This window comes from Vulpes lagopus, chromosome 6, assembly GCF_018345385.1.
Source record: "Vulpes lagopus strain Blue_001 chromosome 6, ASM1834538v1, whole genome shotgun sequence".
Lineage (NCBI taxonomy): Eukaryota > Metazoa > Chordata > Mammalia > Carnivora > Canidae > Vulpes > Vulpes lagopus.
This window is the reverse complement of record NC_054829.1, coordinates 51,071,563-51,099,007: the sequence shown is the minus strand read 5'-3', so window position 1 is coordinate 51,099,007 and position 27,445 is coordinate 51,071,563. Positions and strand designations below refer to the sequence as shown.

Sequence of the window (27,445 nt, the reverse complement as noted above, 5' to 3'; positions counted from 1 at the left end):
TTTAACCATTTAGGGTGCCTTGTGTCCTTTAGAAATATACCTTTTTTTTTTTTTTTTTAACACTTCTAACTTCCTGGCCTCAAAAGATATTTTGTGCTCATTTAGTATTTCTCGTGTCCCAGCCATGGAATCAACCATTCCTCCAAGGAATCCTTATTACTTTTATGGAAGAATGGTATTTTGAAACCAAAATCTGTGTATTAGGAATGCTCACTGTTAACACAGTGTCTTGGCCTGAGCTCTTAGTGATCTGCTTACATTCTTATTTGAAGAATTTGAGTCATGAGCAAATAAAATGGTTGTTTTTAAATTTAAGATGTTTTGAAGTACTTTGTTTTGTAGGTACAGACAACCAAAGTATTCATTTATCATTTAATCTTTAAAAGTTTTTCTTAAAGAAAAGTTCTTTAGGGATATAGTTTATTTTTTGTTTTCAAATTATTTTTAACAAAATTCTAAGCATTATTAATTTAAGATATGATAAAGTATTTCCAGTAATTTCCTTTTTTTTTTCTTAAGATTTTATTTATTTATTTATTTGTCAGAAAGAAAACTCGCACAGGCAGGGGGAGTGGCAGTTCCCACTGAGTAGGGAGCCCAATGTGGGACTCCATCTCAGGACTCTGGGATCATGACCCATGCCAAAGGCAGATGCTTAACCAGACTGAGCCACCCACGTGTCCCCCAGTAATTTCCTTTTTAATTAAAAAAAGTTTTATTTGAGTAAAATTGGCACACAATGTTAGAGTAGTTTCAGATGTACAATGTAGTATTGGACAAGTTTATGTTATGCTATGCTCCCCACAAGTATAGCTACCACTTGTCACCATACAACATTACTACATCATTGACTATATTCTGTATGCTGTGCCTTTTATTCCTGTGACTTATTCATTCTGTAACTGGAAGCCTATATCTCCCACTCCCCTTCACCTATTTTGTCCACCTTTTCAACTTCCTCACCCATGGCAGCCATTACTTTGTCTCTGTATGTAAGGTCTGATTTTGCTTTTTGTTTGCTTGTTCTTTTTTTTTTTTTTTTTTTTTTTTAGATTCCACATATGAATAAAACCCTTTGGTGTTTGTCTTTCTCTGTCTCACTTATTTCACTTTTTATAGTATCCTCTAGTTCTATTCGTGTTGTCACAAATGGCATGATTTTGTCCCTTTTTTGACTGTAATATTCCATTATGTATATGTATCTATATATACACACATCACATCTTCCTTATCCTTTTGTCTACTGATGGCCACTTGGGTTGCTTCCATATTTTGACTATTGTAGATAATGCTGCAATAAAAATAAGGCTGCATATATCTTTCAAAATTAATACTTTCATTTCCTTTGGCTAAATACACAGTAGTGGAATTATTGGGTCATATGGTAGTTCTACTTTTAATTTTTTTAAAAAGATTTTATTTACTTGACAGGGAGAGAGAGAGAAGCAGGCTCCCTACTGAGCAGAGAGCCTGATGTGGGGCTTAATCCCAGGACCTTGGGATCATGACCTGAGCTGAAGGCAGTCACTTAACCAACTGAACCACCCAGGCACCCCTCCTTTTAATTTTTTGAGGAACCTCCATACTGTTTTCCACATGGCTGTTCCAATTTACATTCCCAGCAACACTATATAAGGGTTCTTTTTCTCCACATCCTCACCAACACTTGTTATTTCTGTCTTTGATTTTAACCATACAGACAGGTATGAGGTGATTTCTCATTGTGGTTTTGATTTGCATTTCCCTAATGAATGAAGAATGATGTTGAGCATCTTAGGTCTGTTGGCTGTCTGTATGTTGTCTTTGGTAAAATGTCTATTCAGGTCCTCTCCACATTTTTTAAATCAGATCTCTTTTTTTTGGTGTTGAATTGTATACGCTCTTTATATATTTTAGATATTAGTCTCATCAGATACATCATTTGCAGATATCTTCTCTAATTCGGTAGATTGGCTTTTCATTTTGTTTGTTTTTTTTGTTTGTTTTGTTTTTTTTTTTGGCTTTTCATTTTGTTGATGGCTTCCTTTGCAGTGCAGAAGCTTTTTATTTTGAAAATTAATTATTTAATTTTTAAAAATAAACTCTTTGCCCAACTTGGAGCTTGATCTCCTGATCCCAAGATTAGAGTCACGTGCTCTACCGACTGAGCCAGCCAGGAGTCCCCGTGTTAGTTTGATATAATAATAATCTCCTTAATACTGATATATTTTCTAATGATTAAAATGATTCCATTTATAAGGATGTAAAAATTATAATTTGTATAAACACATAATAGGCATTCAATTTTATTGATGCTTTTGAAGTGCTTTTGTAGGTAATATGATCAGCTAAGCTAGAAGGGAGGAAAAATAAAACTCTACAAAAATAGTCCTATCCTTAGGAAATAATTAGGTAAAAATTTAAACAGTTGATTACATATTGCTATATTAGGTCTTCATCTCGAGGTCTCTGTTTTCCTTCACTTTTCCATCAAACTTACCCTACATCAGGACCTTTTGTCTTCTATTTCCTCTGATATGCTGTCCTCAGAACTTGTCATCATTCAGATGTCAGCTGAAATATTACTCTCTAAAGAGACCATCTTTGTTTCCCTTACTTATAGTTGACCCTGTTTTCCTCAAAACCTCCATAGCATTACTGTGTTTTAGGTTTTTAAATACATTTATTATAATAGAAACACTCTTTGTTCACTCCTTATTCTTTGCTTCCCTTAATTTGATGTAAACTTTATGAAAGCAGCAACTTCATTTGTCTCAGCTACAAATTCCCAGCATTTGGAACAATGCTTGACGTACACTACTGTCAATGCTTGACATAAGTATTTCTTGAAAGAATGAATCAACAAATCAAATTGAATGTACTCAAGAGGTTTTGATTTAGTCAGTAAGACAAAGTCTTACTATATGCCAGACTTTGTTCTTCATACCGAAGATGCAGCAGTGAGAAATCAAAGGCCCTTCATTCATTGTGCTTAGATTATAGTGTGTTTAGGTTAGGGAGAGAGAGGAATTAAGAAATACACAGATAAACACATTTGTTCTTAAATTATAGTTGGATCCACTAATTGCTTATGCTGACTCTCATATGGCTGTTATCTGGGGATAAATGTTAAGTACTTTTAAGTTTTGTTATTTTGCTATGTTTACTTAAAAATTTAAGGCAAACTTTAATATATAACTTCTATTTTAATACATGAGGAAATAATTGTATTTGAAAAAGGACTTTAAGCTTAAACTAAATTTCACTGAAATTTGCAGGTTTTGGAAGCATTTGCCAGTTCTTTGATTCAGAGGAATATTTTGATGAGAAGGGATATCCCCAATCTAACAAAATACCAGATAATTTTGGCAAGAGATCAATTTAGGAAAAACCCATCTCCAAATATTGTGGTAGGTATTTTTAAATTAATTTTGAAGAGAGATTAAGTTTTTATTTACAGCCAAGATAAAATGTAAATAATGACTGTTTTTTAGTATACATTAGCTCATCAAGAATTCAGATATGATTTATATAGTTTATAAAAGCATGAAAAAAATCTAGCAAAAATACACTTTAGTGCTTCGAATTAAGATAATTTTATCTTCTAATTTTCAATAAAGATTTGGTATTTTAGTTCATTTATATGTTGCCATGAGGGGGTAGAAGCTAACTTTTAGACCTAGAGCATTTAGTCTTAACTCTTGATACAGAGGTTAGAGGAAGTATCATAGTAAGCTTCTTATTTCTAATCTTCCTAGGAAAAAATAGATAGAAATATACCCATCAAGCTAGGTACAGAGTCAGAAGAGATGCTCACAAGTACAAAAAGGCACTGAGTCATTCTTTGAACTGAGAGGGAATGCATATGCAAAAGAACAGAGGCAATTGAATGAAGTTAGGAAGGAGTCAGCAAACAAGCCAATATTGCTGAGGTCAAATATTAGGAATTCAGATATGCTAGTTAATCTAGGTTGTGAGCACATAAGAATAGCTTTAAATGTTACACAAAGAAACACAGATTTTTTTCTTGTAGTATCTAGGGAACCACTAAGGGAAACTTTTCTGTAAAGTTACAGTATATTATACTAAATTTTAATAGAATGTGTTTTAATTTCTGCTAGGCATTAAAGGTTCATTGATACTTTAAGGAGTAAATCTAAACCTATTGAATTTGCTCTTACTGATGAGAGTTTACATTTTACAGAGAGGTGGTTTTACCCTTTCAGATAATTGGGGTGCCATATTAGGGCATTAATCACTACCCTGCAAACATTTAAAATGACTATTACTGATACTAAATGTTACCAAAGATTAAGGTAGAGAATAATAGTCTTTATCTTCAGTAAAGGAAAATAATTAAAACGTATTTTCAAGGTTTCTTTTAAAAATTACTATCATATAGTTATATCTGCTGGATGCTCTCATAAAAGTAATATGTATTTCAGTTTTCTTTTGAGAGTAATGGATGAAAGCACAAAGACCCTGAGCCAGATTTCCTGGGTTCAAATACTGGTTCTAAAGCTTCTTCGTGTATAAAATGAGCATAAGCATAGTAGCTACCTCCTAGGTGTTGGGATTAAACAAGTTTGTATAATTAATGTGCTTAGAATTGTGTCTGGTGCTAGGACAGAGTCATGTTATTATAGCATATATAGTTGGTATTAAATGTTAGTGTTAAACTGTCTGATTAAATTTTGTTCTAGTGCCAGTAACATTTATGAGGATAGGCCATTAAGTGACTTATTTCCTATTGTATCCCAAATAGCTATTTCTGTGCTTGATATGTACTTTGAAAGAACAAATGAATATATATACTGCTAATAATTTACCTAGAAAGGGAAACAATATATGATAAATATTTCTCTCCTTCACTTATTCTCTTTAAAATGTAAGTTACATATTGAATTAAAGAAAAAAAATACAGGGGTGGATTTTATATGGAAAATACACTGGCACCTTTCCAAACGATGTCTTATGACATTCAATAGGTAGATCTTTAGTAGAGTGGTAAGTTTCACACAGAACATGTATCTTTTTTCTCTGGTTAAATTTGATATGTGCTTGGTTTTCTAGGGAATACAACAAGGCATAATCGAGGGAGAGTTTGCTATTTGTATTAGTTTATATCATGGTTATGAATTATTGCAGCAAATGGGAATGAGATCATTATATTTCTTCCTTTGTGGAATTATGGATGGAACTAAAGGTAAATTATATGAAATTACTTGAAGGAATGATGTTATTTTGATTAAACAAGTATTGAATAGTATAGTTACTTAAAATACTTTATTTTAAAAAGTAATAAAATAGGGGTGCCTGGCTAGCTCTGTTAGTAGAGAGTGTGGCTCTTGACCTCACTCAGGGTCTTGAGTTTGAGCCCTCCTTTGGGCTTAAAGATTACTTAAAGAAACAAAAACAAACAACAACAATAACAACAAAAAGCAATTAAATAGGTAACAAATGATTATGCTTTTTTGTTTTTGTTAAATTGGTGGTAAAAAGCAAGCCATTCATTAATATATATGTAAATGTGGAACTGGCAATAAGTTGCTGGCTTTCAGTTTAAATTAGAAAAATTTGTATTCATTGCTAAAGTTTAATTTCTTTTAAATACATAATAAGTTTGATTAATTTTGCTATAATGTTTATTAATTTTGAAAATCTTTTCCTAATTTCTGAAGGAATGACTCGGGCAAAAAATGAACTTAGCCGAAATGAGGACTTCATGAAACTCTATAATCATCTAGCGTGTATGTTTGCACATACATGTGGTACTTCAGCAAATGGCTTTTCTACTATCCAAAAAGGTCTGGTTTTTCTTTTAAAATTTTATATTATTCCTCTTAGCAGGTTGAGTTTGAAATTTTGCTCCATTGATCCGCATGTCTATCTGTAATCACTTATTTCCAAAGCAACAGATCTGTTAAATGTTTAAAGATTTTATTCTTTAAGTTAGTATAAATATATAATTCAGTTTATAAACCTTAAATACATCATAGATATTAGTAATTAGTTGTTACTGTTAGTGAAAATTCTCAGAACTACCAAAAATTTATTTATAGCTTAACTAAATGCGTATTTTCCCCTTCTACTTTGCTGTTGATTCAGGAATTATAATAAATTATAATAAAAGTTAAAGTAAAAATTCAAGGGTGTCTGGGTAGCTCAATAAGTTGATCGTCTCACTCTTGATTTCCACTTAGGTCATGATCTTAGAGGTGTGGGATTGAGCCCCATATTGAGCTTCATACTCAGTGGGGAGATTCTCTCTCCCTCTCCTCTGCTCTCTGTCCTAAAATAAATAAGTAAATCTTTAAAGAAAAATTCAAGGTTTATTTTATAGTAGGGCTTCTGTGCTACACAGATGCTACTTATTATTTAAATAGAGAAAAGGTAAGTTAACAAATGTATTTTGAAGATTTTATTTATTTAAGAGAGAGTGTGTGAGCATGAGCTGGGAGAGAGCCAGAAGGAGAAGCCGACTCCCCACAGAGCAGAGAGCCAGATCCGGGGCTCCATCCCAGGACCCTGAGAAGATCATGACCTAAACCAAAGGTAGATGTTTAACTGATGGAGCCACCCAGGCACCCCAACAAATCTATTTTGGAAAAGATAATGAAAATACATTAATGAATTGAATGAAAAAATCCATAACAATTGTTTGGTGTTTTTGTTTTTGTTACAGGAGATAAAGATAAAAAATTTTTCTACAGTCATCCAAAGTTAAAGAAATTAGAAGAAGTTGTACTTGAACACTTCAAGTCATGGAATGGTAAGTCATATTTAGTAGCTTCAAGGCGAGAAAAAGTTACTGAAAGAGCTCAAACTCTGACTCATTAGTTTGTGCTCACACTTTATGGAGAAGATGGGCTTTTAATTACTCTGGATAATAAATCTAAAAAAGCTTTAAGAAATTTGGAGAGGGTGGGACAAGGGGGGGGAATGGTGGAAATGTTAAGAATAAGGTATATTCTGTGAAAAAGAAAAATAAGTCTGGGGCAATAAAAGGCAAAGAGAGAGTAAAGAAATATATAATAGAATGGTGGGGAAAAGTAAAGCAGTTAAGGAGATAGTCATGGAGGAGTGCTGTTTTATATAGGATGTCAGAGAAAGTCTGTTTCTAGGGTAATGTTTGAGCTGTTGCCTGATGAAATGAGGGAGCAGGTCTTGTTGATTGTTGGGGGATGATCATAAAAGGCAGAGAGAGTAGTCGATTCAAAGTCTCTGGGGCAATGGGGTGTTTGATATGATTAAGGATCAGTAAACAAATCAGTGCTGCTGGAGTAGTGTAATGAGGGTAAGAGTGGTTTAGACAAAAATTGAAGAGGTAGCCAGGGACCAGATCACATATGGCTTGTAGGCCAAGTTAAGACTTTAGTTTTTAATTCTACAAATGCTTTGCCTTGTGAAACCATTATAGGGACATTTAGAGCAATAGAGTGATGTGATCTGACTTATATTTTAGAAAAAAAAGATCACTCTGGTAGCTCTCGCCAAGTGTAAACATTAGCCACTTAGGAGACTTATCATACTTAAGAAGATAACAGATGATGGTGGCTTGTACCAACATAGTAATAGTGGAGGTGCTAAATGGTTATAGATTCTAAATATATTTTGAATTTGGAGTCAACAGTATTTGCTGTTAGATTGGACATAGGATATGAAGAAAAAAAGAAATCATATGAGTATGTGTGTATGTTTTGAATAATTATATGAGCAAAGAAAAGATTAAGAACAGCTTACAGAAGAAAGAACAGGCATATTAAGATGCTTTTGAGGTATCTAGTAGGAGAGGAATAAGCATTGAATAAATGAATCTGGATCTCAGAAGATTGGTCTGGGCTATTTTTATTTCAACATATATATGAATAAATTTTAGAATCACAGCATAAGGATAATATTTTAAAAAATGGTTATGATCACATTACCAGGAATACAGTTTAGAGACAAGAGAAGACCCAGAATGCAGACCCGGAAGAATACCAACATTTAGAGTTTAGAGTAGAGGTGCTTGACTGGCTCAGTTGATGAAGCATGTGACTCTTGATCCTGGGGTTGTGAGTTTCAGTCCCATGTTTGGGTGTTGGAGTTACTTAAAAATAAAATCTAAAAAAAAAGAGGAAAAAAAGCCACAAAGGAGGTTGAGAAAGAAACTGGGCAAGTGAATGACAGAAAAGCTGAAGGAAGAGACAATTTCAGTAAGAAGATGTGGAATATGTTAGATGCTGGTGAAAGGAATGGTAAAATGAACTAAAAAGTGACCATTGAATTTGGCAATATGGAAGTTATTGAGACTTTGGTAGAGGAGCTTCAGTAGAATGAAGATAGAAAGGCAGCCTATAGTTGGTGAAAGGTGATAGACTTTGCACTGAAAGCAGTTGGTCAGATGTAGAGGCTTGATAATTCAAAGGAGGTTTATCTAGAATAATTTTCTTTGCAACAACTCTTCCTTTTTCCTTAAGTATTATGAATTAACTTTGCATGTATTAAGTCATTTAATTTGTAGGGTTGTTATGAAGACTAAATTAATATATGAAATATTTAGTCCAGTCCCTGACAAATACATAAAAATTAGTATAATAGAAATCATAGAAATAAAAGAAAATGAATAAAAAAACCCATACAATTTTCAGTTTTTAACCAATTGCTATGTGTAAGTCTATATACTTTATATTCCATTCATTTTAGATATGAAGAAATTAAAGCTTAAATGGAGTAAGTATCATGGTTACACATCACCCAGAGGGTTCTGTGGCCTACCCTCAAAGATCATGCTCATATTGTGTATTCTGCACAGAGACCTTGGGATCAGCTTTGTGATTGACTATAGTCAGATACTGCAGTTATTTTTGGAGAATTTGAAAGTATCATAGATTTAGGAACAATCCGTGGCCTGGATTAAGAGAGTGCTTTTAGTGGACAAAAAAGAAAAAATACTTTTGAAATCAGTGGGAGTGCTACAGTTCTGTTATTCTGACTGTAGAAGGTAAAGGGAAATAATGGGCATTGTGCGTAAATTTGAAGGACTGGTTAAAAGTGATTCAGGTCATTTTTACTGGATTTGTTTAGGATTTTATTATGACAGCCATGAGAGGTAAGAAGCCAAGAATATTAAAATTACTGAAGAAGGTAGGAAAAAAAAACAGCAAAGGTTTAAGATGTCTTAAATTACTTTTTTGCAAGAATTATCATTCATTAGTATGTAGTTTCAGGTTTGTCTTGAAATAGTTCTTGGGTATATGCTTTAATAGTTGAAATTGAAGGTTTTTTTTTTTTTTTTTTTTTTTGTTATATAGTTCAAAACACCTCTGAAAAGAAATGTGATGAGACCAGAGTTATGATCTTCTCTTCATTTCGGGATAGTGTTCAAGAAATTGCAGAAATGCTATTACAGCATCAGCCAGTTATTAGAGTGATGACTTTTGTTGGCCATGCCTCAGGGAAAAGCATGAAGGGATTCACCCAGAAGGAGCAACTGGAGGTAATTACTTTTGGAGATGTTGAAAACTAAAATAAAACTGATTAGCTTTGTACTTAGCCTCTTTTATTTTAACTCATTGGTCAGTCAGCTACTTCTTAAAGATAATTTTATAGTAAACATGTGAATAAACATGCATATTTTAAAATATCAAAAAAGTGTCTTTTGTGGTTTTGAGCCCCTTTTTTAAAAAGTAAGGTAATGTATAGTGGTTAAACAGAAAGACTGAAAACATACTACCTAGGTTGGAGTCTGGCCCTATCACTTACAAGTGTCTTTACTTTTTGTGCCTCAGTTTTTCTTTTTCTTTTCTTTTTTTTTGCCTCAGTTTTTCTTTTTATTTATTTATTTATTTATTTATTTATTTATTTATTTATTTATTTATTTAATTTATGATAGTCACAGAGAGAGAGAGAGAGAGAGAGAGAGAGGCAGAGACACAGGCAGAGGGAGAAGCGGGCTCCATGCACCGGGAGCCCGATGTGGGATTCGATCCCGGGTCTCCAGGATCGCGCCCTGGGCCAAAGGCAGGCGCCAAACCGCTGCGCCACCCAGGGATCCCCTGCCTCAGTTTTTCTTATCTGTAAACAGTTCATAGAGTTGTGAGCATTAAATGAAATCATACTGTAGAGCCTTCAGTAAATGTTTACTTTTATTTTTCTTAAGGCACTTTAGTTATATATTATAGTTATATATTCTAAAGAAATAAGGAGCTTGTTTCTTTTCTCTGTTATTAAAAAATCTTAATTTAAAAATATGGTTGGGGGGGCTGCCTGGGTCAATGAGTCAGTTAAGTGTCCTACTCTTGATTTTGACTCAGGTCATGGTCTTAGGGTCGTGAGATGGAGCCCCATGTTGGGCCCCATGCTAGGCCTGGAGTCTGCTTAAGATTCTCCCTTTCCCTCTACCACCATCCTCCCTACCCCACATGTTCTCTCTCTTTTGAAAAAGAAAAACAACAAAAAAAAAAGATCAGAGGAAACCATTTATCCATTTATGCTCTGAATAAGATGTCATAAGTTTACTAAGTGCTGTATATATGTTTTTTGGGGGGAAATTTTAGATTTGATTTTTTTTTAAACTGTATATAAGTTTTTCAGATTAGCTATAGGTCTACATTTGAGTAGTTATTGACAAATAGGTATGTCTTTAATGTCTAATTAATTTTGACAGATTTTTTTTTTAAAGATTTTATTCATTTATTCATGAGAGACAGAGAGAGACAGAGACATAGACAGAGGGAGAAGCAGGCTCCCTGCAGGAAGTCTGATGCAGGACTTGATCCCAGGACTCTGGGATCATGCCCTGAGCCAAAGGCAGATGCTCAACCACTGAGCCACCCCAGCGCCCCTCTTTTTTTGATTTTGTAAAGTAAGAGGAATCCTTTTCTTTAAATATCTTTTATACTAGTCCTCACTGCACCAAGAAGAGTTTGTTTAAGCTGACTCTCTCTGGTAAGGACCGTCTAAGAGGTTTTCCTGAATCAGAAGAGAGTATCTTTACCTATTTCAAATCTGATTATATGTATTTTAAAAGTTCAGATATCTAGCAGGTTATTATTACTACTCTTAGCATTTATATATGAATGAAAAATGAAGTGGATTTTTGTCTAAGGTGTTAAGCATTTTGAAATACTAATAGTACCCAACCTAATCTCTAGCCAGTTTTGATAACACCTAAAATCATTATTCCTGAGTTTGTCAAGTGCCATAAGAAACTTTATTGATTTTATATTGACTTTGTCCTTTCCTCACTTAATAATATTTTTATGTAGGCCAGAGTAACAACCCTTTTTATTATTCCTGCAATAATTGCTTTCCTAAGAGAGTTTTATGGTAAAATAAGCTTTTGTACGAATAGTTGTAATTAAATTTTTCATTTATTTAGAAACAGGCTATAAAGTTAGAGAGGAATTAGGGGCCTGGATCCTTTAGGACTTTATAAGTTATTTCCATTTAAAAATTTTTTTTAAATTTCAGTTAGTTAACCTACAGTGTAATATTAGTTTCAGGTGTACAATATAGTGATTGAACACTTCCATGTAGCACCCAGTACCATTCCACAAATGCCCTCCTTAATCCCCATCACTTATTTTAGCCATCCCCCTACCTGCCTACCCTCTGGTAACCATCAATTCTCTCTAGTTAAGAATCTGTTTCTTAACTAGAAGCAGATTAGAACAGGTTCTAGAACAGGTTCACCTCTCTCCTCTTTGCTCATTTTTTTTTTTTTTTAATATTTTCTTTCTTTCTTTCTTTGTGTATTTGAGAGTGAGCAAGAGAACCAGCAGGAGGAGGGAGAAGGAGAAGCAGACTCCTCACTGAGCATGGAGCCCAATGCAGGGCTCAGTATCAGGACCTGAGATCATGGCGTGAGCCAAAATCAAGAGTCAGACACTTAACCAATAGAGCTACACAGGCACCCCTCATTTTTGTTTCTTATATTCCATATACGAGTGAAATCATTATGGTATTTGTCTTTCTCTGACTGACTTATTTCACATAGCATAATACTCTCTAGGTCCATCCATGTCCCTGCAAATGGCAAGATTTCATTCTCTTTTATGGATGAGTAATATTTCATTTTATGTGTATACCACCTCCTCTTCATCCATTGGTCAGTCATAGACACTTGGGCTGTTTCCCTAATCTGGCTATTTTAGGTAATGTTCCTATAAAACACAGGGATACATATATCCCTTGGAATTAGTGTTATTGTATTCTTTGGGTAAATACCTACTAGTGCAATTTCTGGGTCAAAGGATAGTTCTGTTTTTAATTTTTTGAGGAAACTCCATACTATTTTCCACAGTGACTGTACCAGTTTGCATCTCCATCAACAGTGCCCCGGTGTTCTTTTTCTCCACATCCTGGCCAACACCTGCTATCTGTTGTGTTATTGATTTAGACATTCTGACAGGTGTGAGATGATATCTTATTGTTATTTTGATTTATATATATATATATATTTTTTTTTTTTTTAAGATTTTATTTATTCATGGGTGACACAGAGAGAGAGAGGCAGAGACCTAGGCAGAGGGAGAAGCAGGCTCCCGGCAGGGAGCCTGATGTGAGACTTGATCCCAGGACCTTGGCATCACGACCTGAGCCAAAGGCAGATGCTCAACCACTGAGCCACCCAGGTGCCATGTGATTTATATTTTTCTGATGGTCAGTGAGGTTGAGCATCTTTTCATGTGTTTGTTGGCCATCTGGATGTCTTCTTTGAACATGTCTATTTATGTCTTCTGCCCATTTTTTAATTAGATTGTTCATTTTTGGGTGATAATATTAAGAGGTTCTTTATATATTTTGGATACTAATCCTTTGTTGAATATGCCATTTGAAAATATCTTCCCCCATTCTGTAGGTTGCCTTTTAATTTTGTTTCCTTCACTGTGCAGGTTTTTTATTTTGATGTCCCAATAGTTTATTTTTGCTTTTGTTTCCCATGCTTCAGAAGAAGTTACTACGGCCAATATAAAAGAGGATACTGCCTATGTTATCCTCTTGATATTTCAAGTTTAAAGTCTCACATTTAGATCTTTCATCATTTTGAATCTATTTTTGTGTATGGTATGAAAGAAGTGGTCTAGTTTCATTGTTTTTCCTCTTGCTGTCCAGTTTTCCCAACACCATTTGTTGAAAAAGACTGTCTTTTTCCCATTGAGTATTCTTTCCTGCTTTGTCGAAGATTAATTGACCATATAGCTGTAGGTTTATTTCTGGGTTTTCTATTCTATTGATATTTGTGTCTATTTTTGTGCCAGTACCATGCTGTTTTGATCACTACAGCTTTGTATTGTAACTTGAAGTCTGGAATTCTGATGTCTCTAGGTGTGCTTTTCTTTTTCAAGGTTGCTTTGGCTATTCAGGGTCTTTTGGGTTCCATATAAATTGTAGGGTTCTTTGTTGTAGCTCTGTGAAAATGCTGGTGGGATTTTGATAGGGATTGCATTAAATGTGTAGATTGCTTTGGGTAGTATAGACATTTTAACAATCTTTGTTCTTCTAATCCATGAGCATGGAATGCTTTTCTATTTCTTTGTGTCAGCTTCAGTTTCTTTCATTAGTGTTTTATAGTTTTCAGAGTACAGGTCTTTTATTCACCTCTTTGGTTAGATTTATTTTTAGGTATCTTATGGTTTTTGCTGCAGTTGTAAATGGGACGGATTCCATAATTTCTCTTTTTGCTGCTTCATTATTGGTGTATATAAATGGAACAGATTTCCATACATTGATTTTATATCTTAAACTTTACTGAATTTATCAGTTCTAGCAGTTTTTTTGGTGTAGTCATTGGCATTTCTGTATAGAGTATCATGTTCTCTGCAAGTAAAACTTGACTTCTTCCTTGCCAATTTGTATGTCTTTTATTTTTGTTGTTGTTGTCTGATTGCTGAGGCTAAGACTTCCAACAGTATGTTAAGTAACATCCCTGTCTTGTTTCTGACCATAGAAGAAAAGTTCTCATTTTTTGCCCATTGAAGATAATATTAACTGTGGGTTTTTCATACATGACATTTATTATGTTAAGGTATGTTCCCTCTAAGCCTATGTTGTTGAGAGTTTTTGTCATAAATGGGTGTTGTACTTTGTCTACTTGGTCAAATGCCTTTTTATAAATTTTTTATTTAAATTCAATTAATGTATAATATATTATTGGTTTCAGAGGCAGAGGTCAGTGATCCATCAGTCTTATATAATACCCAGCGCTCATTACATCACATCCCCTCCTTAATGTTCATCAGCTAGTTACCCTGTCCCCCCAACCCTGTCCCCTCCAGAGACCATCAGTTCGTTTCTATGATTAAGAAGCTCTTATGGTTTGTCTCCCTCTTTGATTTCGTCTTATTTTTTTTTTTTTTTTTTTTTTAATTTTTTTTTTTTTTTTTTTTTTTTTTTTATTTTACGATAGTCACAGAGAGAGAGAGAGAGAGAGAGAGAGAGAGAGGCAGAGACACAGGCAGAGGGAGAAGCAGGCTCCATGCACCGGGAGCCCGACGTGGGATTCAATCCTGGGTCTCCAGGATCGCGCCCTGGGCCAAAGGCAGGCGCCAAACCGCTGCGCCACCCAGGGATCCCTCGTCTTATTTTTTCCTCCCTTCCTCTATGATCCTCTATTTTGTTTCTTGAATTCCACATATGAATGAGTTCTATGATAATTATCTTTCTCTGATTGACTTGTTTCGCTTAGCATAATGCCTTCTAATTCCATCTAAGTCGTTGCATATGGCAAGATTTTATTTTTTGTTGACTGAGTAGTATTCCATAATAGAACCCCCCCCATCTTTAGCCATTCTTCTTTCAGTGGATATCTGGGCTGTTTCCATAGTTGGCTATTGTGGACATTGCTGCTATAAACATTGGAGTGCAGGTGCCTTTTTGGATTACTACATTTGTAACTTTGGGGTACATACTTGTAGTGCAGTTGCTGGGTCATAGGGTAGCTGCATTTTCAACTTTTTGAGAAACTTCCATACTTTTTTCCAGAGTGGTGCATCAGCTTCATTCCCACCAGCAGTATACAAGGGTTCCTCTTTCTCCACATCCTTTCTAACATCTGTCATTTCCTGACTTGTTCAGTTTAGCCATTCTGACTGGTGTGAGATGGTATCTCATTGTGATTTTTATTTGTATTTCCCTAATCCCAAGTCATGTGGAACAATTTTTCATGTGTCTGTTGGCTATTTATATGTCTTTGGAGAAACGTCTGTTCATGTCTTCTGCCCATTTCTTGATTGGATTATTTGTTCTTTGGGTGTTGAGTTTGATAAGTTCTTTGTAGATTTTGGATTCTAGCCCTTTATCTGATATGTCATTTGCAAATATCTTCCTCCATTTTGTTGGTTGTCTTTTGGTTTTGTCAACTGTTTCCTTTGCTGTACAAAAGCTTTTTATCAAAAAAAAAAAAATAAATAAATAAATAAAAACAAAACAAAACAAAAAAAAACAAAAGCTTTTTATCATAGTGAAGTCCCAGTAGTTCTTTTTTGCCTTTGTTTCCCTTGCCTTTGGAGATGTGTCTAGTAAGAAGTTGATGCAGACGAAGCTAAAGAGGTCACTGCCTGTGTTCTCTAGGATTTTTTTATTTTTTATTTTTTTATTTATTCATGAGAGACACACAGAGAGAGACACAGACATAAGCAGAGGGAGAAGCAGGCTACTGGGAGCCTGATGTGGAACTTGATCCCAGGGAACATCACCTGAGCCAAGGCAGACAGTCAACTATTGAGCCACCCAAATGCCCCTCCTCTAGGATTTTGATGGATTCCTGTTTCACATTTAGGTCTTTCATCCATTTTGAGTCTTTTTTTAATATATAATGTGAGGAAATGGTCATGTCATTCTTCTGCATGTGGCTGTCCAGTTTTCCCCAACACCATTTGTTGAAGAGACTACCTTTTTTCCAGTGGATATTCTTTACTGCTTTGTTGAAGATTAGTTGACCATATAGAGTGGAGGGTCCATTTCTAGGTTCTCTATTCTGTTCCGTTGATCCATGTGTCTGTGTTTGTGCCAGTACCAATACTATCTTGATGATTACAGCTTTATTTTAGAGCTTGAAGTCAGGAATTGTGATGCCACCAGTTTTGGTTTTCTTTTTCAACATTCCTTTGGCTATTTGGGGTCTTTTCTGGTTCCATTCAAACTTTTTTGAGTTATTTGTTCCAACTCCGAAATAAGTTGATGGTATTTTGATAGGGACTGCCTTGAACATTTAGATTGCCCTAGGCAGCATAGACATTTTAACAGTATTTATTCTTCCAATCCATGAGCATGGAATGCTTTTCCATTTCTTTGTGCCTTCCTCAGTTTCTTTCTTGAGTGTTCTTTAGTTTTCTGAGTATAGATCTTTTGCCCCTGGTTAGGTTTTTTCCTAGGTAACTTACAGTTTTGGGTGCAATTGTAAATGGGATTTACTCCTTAATTTTTCTTTCTTCTGTCTCATTGTTAGTGTATAAAAACTCAACTGGTTTCTGTGCATTGATTTTATATCTTGCCACCTTGCTGAATTCCTGTATGAGTTGAATTCCTGTATGAGTTCTAGCAGTTTTGGGGTGTAGTTTTTGAGTTTTCCATATAGAATATCATGTTATCGGCAAAGAGTGAGAATTTGACTTCTTTGCTGATTCAGATGACTTTTATTTCTTTTTGTTGTCTAATTGCTAAGGCTAGGACTTCTAATACTATGTTGAATAGCAGTGGTAATAGTGGACATTCCTGCTGTGTTCCTGACCTTAGGGGAAAAGCTCTCAGTTCAAATGTTTTTTATGCAACTGTTGAAAGGATTATATGCTTCTTATCCTTTCTTTCAGTAATGTAGTGTATTGTATTGATTGATTTGTGAATATTGAAACACTCTGGCAACCCAGGAATAAATCCCACTTGATCATGGTGAATGATTTTTTAAAAGTTTTTTTTTTTTAAGATTTTATTTATTTATTCATGAGAGACACAGAGGGAGAGGCAGAGATATAGGCAGAGGGAGAAGCAGGCTCCATGCAGGGAGGACTCCATCCTAGGACCCCGGGATCCGACCTGAGCCAAAGGCAGACACTCAACCACTGAGCCACCCAGATGCCCTAAAAGTATTTTTGGATTTCGTTTGCTAATTTTTTGTTGAGAATTTTTGCATACATGTTTATCAGGGATATTGGTCTGCAGGACTCCTTTTTAGTGGAGTCTTTATCTGGTTTTAGTATCAAGGTAATGCTGGCCTCTTCGAATGAATTTAGAAATTTTCCTTCCTTTTCTATTTTTGGAATAGTTTGAGAAGAATAGGTATTCACTTTTCTTTAAATAGGTATTCAGCTCTTTAGGTATTCACAGGTAGAATTTGCCTGTGAAGGCTTCTGGCTCTGGACTTTTATATCTTGGGAGATTGTCGATTACTGATTCAGTGTCTTTGGTGGTTATTGGTTGGTCTGCTCAAGTTTTCTATTTCTTCCTGTTTCAGTTTTGGTAGTTTATATGTTTCTGGGAATTTATCCATTTCTTGAAAGCTGCCCAATTTGTTGGCATATAGTTTTGTGTAATACTCTCTTATAATTGCTTGTATTTCTGTGGTGTTGGTTGTTATTCTCTTTTATTCATGATTTTTTTGGGGGGGGCCTTTTCTCTTTTTGATAAGTCTGGCTAGAAGTTTCTCACTTTTATTGATTTTTTTCGAGGAAACAGCTCCTGGTTTCATTGATCTAATTTTTTTTTTTTTTTTTTAAGTTTCTATACATTTATTTCTGCTCTAATCTTTATTCTTTCTTTCCTTTTACAGGCTTTAGGCTTCTTATGTTGCTCTTTTGCTAGCTCCTTTAGTTGTAAGGCTAGATTGTTTACTTATTTTTATTTTTTATATTTTTAAAGATTTTATTTATTCATTCATGAGAGACACACAGAGAGAGAGAGAGAGAGGGGCAGAGACATAGGTAGAGGGAGAAGCAGGCTCCATGCAGGGAGCCTGATGTGGTACTCCATCCGATCCGGGAACTCCAGGATCATGCCCTGGGTCGAAGACAGATGAGCCACCCAGGTGTCCCAGGTTAGACTATTTATATAAGATTTTTTTTTGCTTTTTGAGGTAGGCCTCTATTGCTATGTACTTCTCTCTTATGATTGCTTTTGTTGCATCCTAAAGATTTTAGACCGTTCATTGTGTTTTCATTTTCTTTTGTTTTTCTGTTTTTTTTTTTTTCTTTGATTTCTTGGTTGACCCACTCATTGTCTAGTATCATGTTGTTTAATCTCCATGTATTTGTGCTCTTTCCAGATTTTTTTCTTCTGATTGACTTCTAGTTTCATAAAGCATTGTGGTCAGAAAAGGTGTGTGGTATGCTTTCATTATTTTTGTGTTTGTTGATATCTTTCTCTTTTCTTTTTTTATAAGATTTTATCTGTTTATTTGAGAGAGAAAGAGGGCAAGAGAGAGCATGAGTGGTGAGTGGAGATGTGGGGGGAAAGGGAGAAGCAAACTGCCAGCTGAGTAGGGAGCCAGACTCCTGGCTCCATCTCAGGACTCTGGGATCATGACCTGAGCCAAAGACAGATGCTTAACTAAGTCACCTGGGTGCACCTGTTGAGGCCTCTTTTTGATCTAATATGTGATCTCTTCTGGAGAATGTTCCATGTGCACTTGAAAAGAGTGTGTATTCTGTTTTAGAATGGGATGTTTTGAATATATTTGTTAATTCCATCTGATCTCATGTGTCATTCAAAGCCACTTCCTTATTTATTTTTCTGTTTAGATGATCTGTCCAGTGTTGTGAATGAGCTGTTTCCATTTTAATAACTTTAGCTTGTATTGTAAGTGGGATGGGAAAAGAAGCCCTTGGAGAGTTTGAAACAGAGGAGGGGCATGACCTGGTTCATATTTTAAAAGAATCACACGGTTGCTATCTTAATAAAGTTTAGGCGATTAAGGGTGGAAACAGGAAGACCAATTGGAAGTCTTATAATACCAATCTAAAGATGATGGTGGCTTAGACTAGAGTGGTAGCAGGGAAAATTGTGAGAAATGGTTGGATTCTGGATATATTTTGAAGGTCAAGCTGAAGGAATTTATTGATAGATTATAGTGGGGTATGAGACTGAGGAATGTGAAGGATGACTCCAGGAATTTGGCCTACAAAAACGGAAAAGAACTGCTATTAATGAAGATAGATTGAAAGAAAAGCAGGGTTTGGAGAGAAATATCAGGAGCTTGGTTCTGGATGAGTTAACTTTGGCACGCCTGTGAAATTAGTGTTTTCCTGACTATGAAAATTGATAGAGGACTAGTTTACTTCCTCTTATGTCACACAGATACTTTTGAACACTACAATAATAATGAATTATTTAAAAAAGTAAAATTAATGAAAACAATGTTCATGGCCAAATTTTTTATTACTAAAGCCAGCAAATATAATATTGCTCTACCAAGTTTCTAAATATCTACTCTTAATTTTTGTACTTATGCTGTTGTTGGCTAATAAACAGTTTGAACCACACCAGTTATAAATAATTCGTGAATTACACTTTGAATAGCATTGTTTTAAACATCAAGTAGAGATGTTAAACAGTGGAATATATAAATCTTGAAGTTTGTTAACGTGTATACCTTATGTTATACATGGAAGATATGCAGGGAAAAAGGAGTAACTTCCTATGGTGGCTTAGAATTCAGACTTAAATACCTTAGTAGTAGGGAAAAAAGAGGAGAAACATAGGCTTCTTAGGAGAGAGAGTAATTGATTTTTGGGAAAGATGAATGAGTTCTTAGAAGAATAGATGGGAAGTGTGACAGTTTGTGACCAAGTTTGTCTGGCTGTAGGGATGACTTTTAGGCTCCTGTGATGAGTCCGTTTTTTTCTGGTTGATGAAAATCCCAGGAAAGGGATTTATGACAATTGAATTCCTCCTGTTTTTGGACAGATAAGGGGAGAGGAAGTCTTTCTCTGCTTTTGCTGTTTTTCACTTGTATACACAGTTCAAAATAATCAGTATATCAAAGTAGCATATTTTGGGGCAGCGTGTCCTAATCTCCCACAGTCATATTTTGGGGTGGCATATTCTGCTATCCTTTTTTGGAATGGCAGTATAAAAGGTTAGATAAAAATTTTAGGAGTAATAAAATTTTTACTTCAGATAGACCTAACAATAAATTTAGGTCTAGGATATGATAAGCAGTAATTGCTCTGGTCCGTTTACCTGCCCATAGCTCTTTAGTGACACTAAATAATATCTGGGGTTTCTCATTTATGTGTAAATTTAGGAAACCTTTTTGGCATCACAGTGATTATGAAAGCAAAGACATTAGGACTGTCCTTTGCATTTTACTATGGTCTGTTTTGGTTTATATCGCCATTTTGTCACTTCTTTTCCTATTCCATAGCATCCTAGATTCTGATTTGTAATCTGATTTCACCATTTTGGGGTGAGTGGGAAAAATGTGCTTTGATCTACAAGTCTCTAACATTTGTATCTGGTTATTTTTAAATCATTTTTATTTTAGGTTGTGAAACAGTTTCGTAGTGGTGGTTATAATACATTGGTTTCTACTTGTGTTGGTGAAGAAGGTTTGGATATAGGAGAAGTTGATCTTATAATATGTTTTGATGCCCAGAAGAGCCCAATTCGTCTTGTACAACGAATGGGCAGAACTGGCCGCAAACGTAAAGGCAGAATTGTTGTTATCCTTGCTGAAGGACGAGAAGAACGTGTAAGTAGACTTATAGAAACAGAATTTGATAATTTAAATTTGGGAAATATAGCTTAAGATAAATACCAATCTCTTAACATTCAAAGTCCAAACAATCAGGCACCTGGGTGGCTCAGTGGTTGAGAGTCCGCCTTTGGCTCAGGTTGTGATCCCAGGGCCCTGCGATCAAATCCCACATCAAGCTCCTCATGAGGAGTCTGCTTCTCCCTCTGCCTATGTCTGCCTGTCTCTGTTTCTCATGAATAAATAAATACTAAAAAAAAAAAAGTCCTAACAATCTGTAGGAGATTTTGGTTGATGTTTTGTCCCCACTTTGTAATAGATTCAGAGTATTCTTTTCTTGTAATTAGGAGAATTTTTAACTGGGTTCAGTTTTGTCATTTTTATCCATATTAAAAAATGCATTTTTGTACTTCAGTATTAATTTAGAGACACCTAACTACCAAAATCAATACGCATTAGTTTGTTTTACTATTTCCCTGTGCTTCTAAGACCTGTGTTTTGTTTTTAGTTTAGTTTTTTCTTTTATTTATTAATACAGTGAACTGAGAATGGTTTTTACACTTTAAAGAATTGCTTAAACCAATCAATCAACCAACCAACCAACCAACCAACCAACCAACAAGAATATGTGCCAGCGGGGTGCTGGGTGGCTCAGTTGGTTAAGCATTTACCTTTCAAGATTCTATTTATTTATTTGACAGAAAGAGAGAGCACAAGAAGAGGGAGCAGGAGAAGGAGAGACAGATTTTGGGGGCTCGATCCCAGGACTCTGGGATCATGACCTGACCCGAAGGCAGACACTTAACTGCCTGAGCCACCCAGGCACCCCAGGATGTTAGTTTTCTTATCTGTAAGATAGTCATAATGACCCAGATCTAATGAGTACCTACTCTGCTGGGCAGTAGTTCTAAGTGTGTCAGATGCATTATTTCATTTAATTCTGTATGGGGGATAATGCTTTTCTTTTATACAGTAAAGAAAATTGAAGTATAGAGAGATGAAGTAACAAGCTGGAATATAGCAATAGTATTTTTTTAAAGCAATTTACACTTATATATAAATATTTACCTTATTCAAAAATAGAAAGATTCCAAATAAAAGATTTCCTTTGTGCAATATAGTTATGAAGGTAGGCTTTTATAATACTAGATTTTGAACTGATTTTCAAATGTTAATTGAAAAGGCCTCAAGTTCAAGGTAATGGATATTCTCAGTATTTAAGTGGATCATAGTAAAATTTACTGTTTATAGTAAATCCAAATAAATATAATAACTTCTTATTATGGCTAAGTGATTATTGTAGAAATAATGTAATTTGACATTTGTCTTTGCAGACTTATAATCAAAGTCAGTCCAACAAAAGAAGTATTTATAACGCAATTTCAGGTAACAGGCAAGTTCTTCATTTTTACCAAGGAAGTCCACGAATGGTTCCTGATGGAATCAACCCAGAATTACACAAAATGTTTATCACTTGTGGTGCCTATGAACCAGAGAAGCCTTGGAACTTGCAGCGGAAGTCCTCTAACTTTTCCTATAAGAATGGTAAATAAAAAACCTTTGCTTTTAAGCTACATATTTTTTTCCTGTTGTTAGTAGGCAATATGTTGATATACTTCCTTTTTGAGAAACTTAAGGTACATTCTAGGATGTTATAGATCTTGGAAAATATAAGAGATTTTCTGGGTTGGCAAAGGGAAAGGGAAGGAGACAATGACAGAACAGAGTGAGAAAATCAATGTTGAGAAAATGAAAAATGTCCTACCAACCCAGAAAATCCTCTTTACCAGGTTGTTGAAAAGAAAGAAAATAGTTTTTCTTTCAAATAAGCCCTGCATCAGATTATAGTGTGCATCATAGACAGTTCACTAAGATAACACTAAGACACAAATTCAACCCTATACATCCCTCCAGGCAGTTATGATTCTTTACATACATATTCTCAAGATTAATATAATCTGTCCTACTATGAGAGGATAGCACCTTTTTGCTATATATTTTTTCATAGTTCATCCCCAAATCACCTTGTAATTGAGGTAGCCATTTGTTTTAGCTTAGTTGTCTTTATTCAAAGAAATCCTATGGTAGTTCTTTTTTTTAATTTTTTGAGGAGCCTGCATGCTGTTTTCCATTAATGGCTGTACCACTCTACTACTACACCAACAGTGTATAGGGATTTAAATTTCTCTGTGTCCTCACCAACACTCATTTTGTTTTAACTTTTTTGATAGGAGGCATCCTAACAGGTACGTCATAATGTTTCATTGTCGTTTTGGTCTGCATTTAGCATTCTTGTTAAATGTATATCCAGCCTCAACTTGAGTATCTGTTAATAGAAGTTGTATTTCATTATAAAGGTTTATTCCGTATGTAGAAGCCCTATTTAGAAGAAGGTTCCTTCTTATGTTAAAAATTCTTTCTAAAAAAAAAAAAAAATCTTTCTACCTTTTCCTCATTGATTTAGTTTTATCTTTTAGATACAAAGAATGGTTTTGATCCTTTGATTACCTATGTAGCAGTTCTTTATATATTTGAACACAATACCTCTCAAGTTTTACTATTAGTCTCACTGGTTTTCATACCAGGAAGTTTCAAGGTCCTTTCCCGCCTAGTCACTTGCTTTCGATTCACTTAAATTTGTTAATGTTCTTTCCCTTAACTCAGAGCTAAGACAGAAGTTTCCTGATTCAGTAGTCTCTGATTTTTTTTTTTTTCTTGCCCTCATCTGTATGGGACCAGAGTTCCTACTTTATACTGTTTATCCTTTTTCAGTTTGATGATTATTTTCCTGTATAGAGATTATGGAAGTCAGAAAGGGTTAACTTAGTATACTTTTTATAAAAAAAGTATATTATTGTTTTGTTTTGTTTAGATTCTTGTTAGTTTTTTTTTAAATATGCTCAACATTTTTATTTATTTATTTATTTATTTATTTATTTATTTATTTATTTGAAGATTTATTTATTTATGGTAAACCTAGAGAGAGAGAGAGAGGCAGAGACACAGGAGGAGGGAGAAGCAGGCTCCATGCCGGGAGCCAGACGTGGGACTTGATCCCGGGACTCCAGGATCGTGCCCCGGGCCAAAGGCAGGCGCTAAACCGCTGAGCCACTCAGGGATCCCCGATTCTTGTTAGTTTTTAAAGTAGTAGGGCTTTTCTCTCTATCTCTACCTGCCTTCTCTCCACCGCCATTTAAGATTTAAGTTAAAAACCCCTTTTTAGTCTTGACATCTTCCCCTACCCCAACCAAGTTTCAGATAGTCTTTCAGATAAAAATGATGGTATCATCCAGTTTTCATAGTAAGTTTTTTGACTTTTGTGCCAGGTCTTAGACACAGCATGGAGAGAGTCCAAAAGAAACCAGGATTGAGAGCCTAGCTACCTGGCTCTGTTATATTAATGAAGTCAATATGGAAGGTGAGCTCCTGAACAGGAGGCTATACTATTACTTTCAAAGGCGTGAGAAAAGTTTAGAAGATATATAGAAGGAGGAAGTGAATGATTATGTGAAGAATACTAGTTTTAAGGAATAGAATCAGTGGTTTATTAGTAAAGATGAATAGATATAAACAGGTGGAGAGTTTAAGTTGGTGTTGTATGTATTGTGTTTGCTTAGTAGATTTTTTTTAAACTTCTTTTCAATTACTTTCAACTTCTAGGAATGAAGCAAAGTAATTCAAAGAAAGATTGGTTCTTATCAGCAGAAGAATTTAAATTATGGAACAGACTTTATAGGTTAAGAGACACTGATGAAATTAAGGAAATAACATTGCCTCAAGTTCAGTTTTTATCTTTAGAAAATGAAGAAAACACACCAGTAAGTTGAACATGTTTTCAGATACTCTTTATAGGGTTTTTGCAATAGCTTTGGGAGTAGAGAGAATGTTCATGATCAGAATGTCAGTTTGCTTAAAAAATTAAGAATGTAAACAGTTTAAAAAGAATAGTAAAGTCTAAGTTTGTAGAACTTTAATTTTCTTCTTATATTCTTTATTGTGTATTTAATTTATTTTTACTTGACTGTAATGCATAATGTTTGTTTTTTTTCTATTACTTTCTACTGTATGAGCATTTCCATATAGGCATAATTTACATGATTATTATGTTACTCTGCAGTATACCATGGTTTGTTTGACTATTTTCCTGCTATGTTTTGGAATTCTTTTCAGTGTTACTAATGTAAAATTATACTGTCATGAGTGTCTTTGTACAAACTTTTTCTTTGAAACTGTATAGAACTTTATATTGGGTGTTATTATTTGACTTATGAACAAATTATTAGTGAACTTAATAAAAGGCAAGAGAATTGTCAAAGGTTATATGTATGCCTAGAGAGCTGGGAAAACCACCTCAGGAAAGATTCCTCTTAGAAGATTTATAGGGCTTGAAATATGGCTATTTAGATTTTATATATATTTTTTATTACCAGGGAAAGTAAGGAATGGCAGCATGAAAAAATTGGAATCTTTATCACTGAGAGGTTATGAATGTGTCCTTATTAGAATATAGGATATAAATCTAGCAAAATAGTACTTTTGAAACCACACATTTTCTTAAATATTTGCTCTTAACATGGAACTATATAAATAGGAATATAACCAAATACAATTCAAATGATAGTTACTTTCAAAATATATTTCAAAGGTCATTTTTGTACTTTATAAAATTATTTTCTTTATTTTCCTGAGATTTTAGTTGAAAATACCCAAATTCAGATTATTTATGTTAGGCTTATTATCTGTGTATTGTTTTTTTAATCAGTTTATGGAATCTGAGTATGTATATTTATCATTTCTATTATTTTTAAAATCATTAATCAAGACTGAAGAACCAACCATTGGAATTCATCAACTCTCTCTTTCTGAATGGAAAGTGTGGCAGGATCATCCTTTTCCTACGCATCAAGTTGACCATTCAGATCGATGCCACCATTTTATAAGCATTATGCAAATGATAGAAGGAATGAGACATGAAGAGGTAGAGTTTTATTGTAACTTTCTTTTGCTGGTATGAGGGTGAAACTAGAAAACTTGGTATTTATTCTTAATTTTTTAATGACTTATTTATTTGAGAGAGAGTGTGTGCTCTAGGGGGGAGAGGGGCAAAGGGAAAAGGAGAGAGAGAGAGAGAGAATCTCAAGCAGACCCCCCCAGAAGTGCAGAGCCTAGTGTTGGCAAAATCCCACAACTCTGAGATCACAACCTGAGTCAAATCAAGAGCTGATCACTTAACTGAGCCATCCGGGTGCCCCTATTCTTCTTAATTTGAAGTCATTATTATAAGAAGCAAGTATTTAATAGAAATAATTATAGTTAGAATATTTTATTTTTTTAAAAATGTTCCTTGTGAAAAAAAAAAAAAAAATGTTCCTTGTGATCTCAATAGGGAACAAGTTTTCTGCCTTAGGTGACAAAGTACACTTAATTAGAAGAATATCAACTGTCGACATAGATAAACCAAAATAAATTTTAATATACTTTTTATAAACTATTAGTAAAGCTAATTTAGGATTCTCATTAGATTGTGATTTATTGAAATATTTTCCATCACATAGGTCATTTGGTATGTCTCTTGTATCCTGATGATAGTTTAGAAAATTATTAATTCTTTGAGCAGTTTCTTGATTATTCTTCCCTGAGAGAATCAGAATGATGAACCTTCTGTGAGTATGAAATCTAAAATGTGTGGTTAGAATCCCAGGTCTCCCTCTTACTAATCGTGTATCTGTAAGTTACTAAACGTCTTTGGGCCTCAGTTTCATCTGTAAAATAGGAACAATGATAATACTTTCTTCATAGGATTTTTGCAAGAATTAAGTGACTTAATATGTGTAGAGCATTTAGATTAGTAACTGGCACACTCAGTAGATTGTAGCTGCCATTTTTATTATTACCTATTTTTCATAAATACATATAAATAGTTGTAGATCCCAGAAGAACCTATGGAAATTAATACTTATTGTATTCATTACTACTTAAATCTCTGAATAGTAGAGAAATACTGACTAAAGTAGCCTCTCAGGGAGAAGAGAGGAAGATATGTCAGACTTTGGGAGAACTTTAGATTTATCTATCTATCTATCTATCTGTCTATCTATCTATCTATGTATCTATCTATCTATTTACTTATTTATTTATTTAGATTTTATTTATCAATGAGAGGCACAGAGAGAGAGAGAGAGACAGAGAGAGAGAGAGAGAGAGAGAGAGAGAGGCAGAGACACAGGCAGAGGGAGAAGCAGGCTCCATGCAGGGAACCCGACGCGGGGCTTGATCCTGGGGCTTCACGATCACACCCTGGGCCAAAGGCAGGCACTAAGCCACTGAGCCACCCAGGGATTCCCTAGGACTTTAGATTTAGAGATAAGAAAAATTTAGAAATTTTCTGTAAGAGTTTCAGGGGCATCTGGGTGGTGCCATTGGTTAAGCATCTGAGTCTTGCTTTTAGCTCAGGTCGTGATTTCAGGGTCATGAGATCAACTCAGCTTCAGGCTCTGAATGTGGCATGGGGTCTGCTTAAGACTCTCCCTCTGCCTCCCTCCCCACCCCCACTATGCTTATGCATGTGCGAGTGTGCACTCTCTCTCAAATAAATAAATAAATCTTTAAAAAAAAAAGAAATTTACCTTAAGAATTCTTGGTTGGGAAATTTGTTAAAAATAGTATATTCCAGTTTATGGCCTGATGGATATACAGATATACTTATTTCAGATGTTCTAAAAGTTGTTCTTAGTTTACCTTTATCAAGAGGGTAAATTTAACATATTTGTTTGGTTTTCATTTATATATATT

General features: G+C 34.6%; 1 protein-coding gene across 1 annotated transcript in view; it reads left to right on the top strand.

Annotated features, from left to right (window-relative positions):
- FANCM (FA complementation group M) overlaps nt 1-27,445 on the top strand; it is a 60,758-nt gene that overhangs the window by 10,621 nt on the left and 22,692 nt on the right. The window contains exons 5-13 of the mRNA XM_041759309.1: nt 3,258-3,389; nt 5,053-5,185; nt 5,661-5,786; nt 6,665-6,751; nt 9,276-9,460; nt 20,444-20,650; nt 21,988-22,198; nt 24,314-24,471; nt 25,476-25,631. Coding sequence (XP_041615243.1) covers nt 3,258-3,389; nt 5,053-5,185; nt 5,661-5,786; nt 6,665-6,751; nt 9,276-9,460; nt 20,444-20,650; nt 21,988-22,198; nt 24,314-24,471; nt 25,476-25,631 — 1,395 coding nt within the window. The remainder of the gene's footprint in view (nt 1-3,257; nt 3,390-5,052; nt 5,186-5,660; nt 5,787-6,664; nt 6,752-9,275; nt 9,461-20,443; nt 20,651-21,987; nt 22,199-24,313; nt 24,472-25,475; nt 25,632-27,445) is intronic.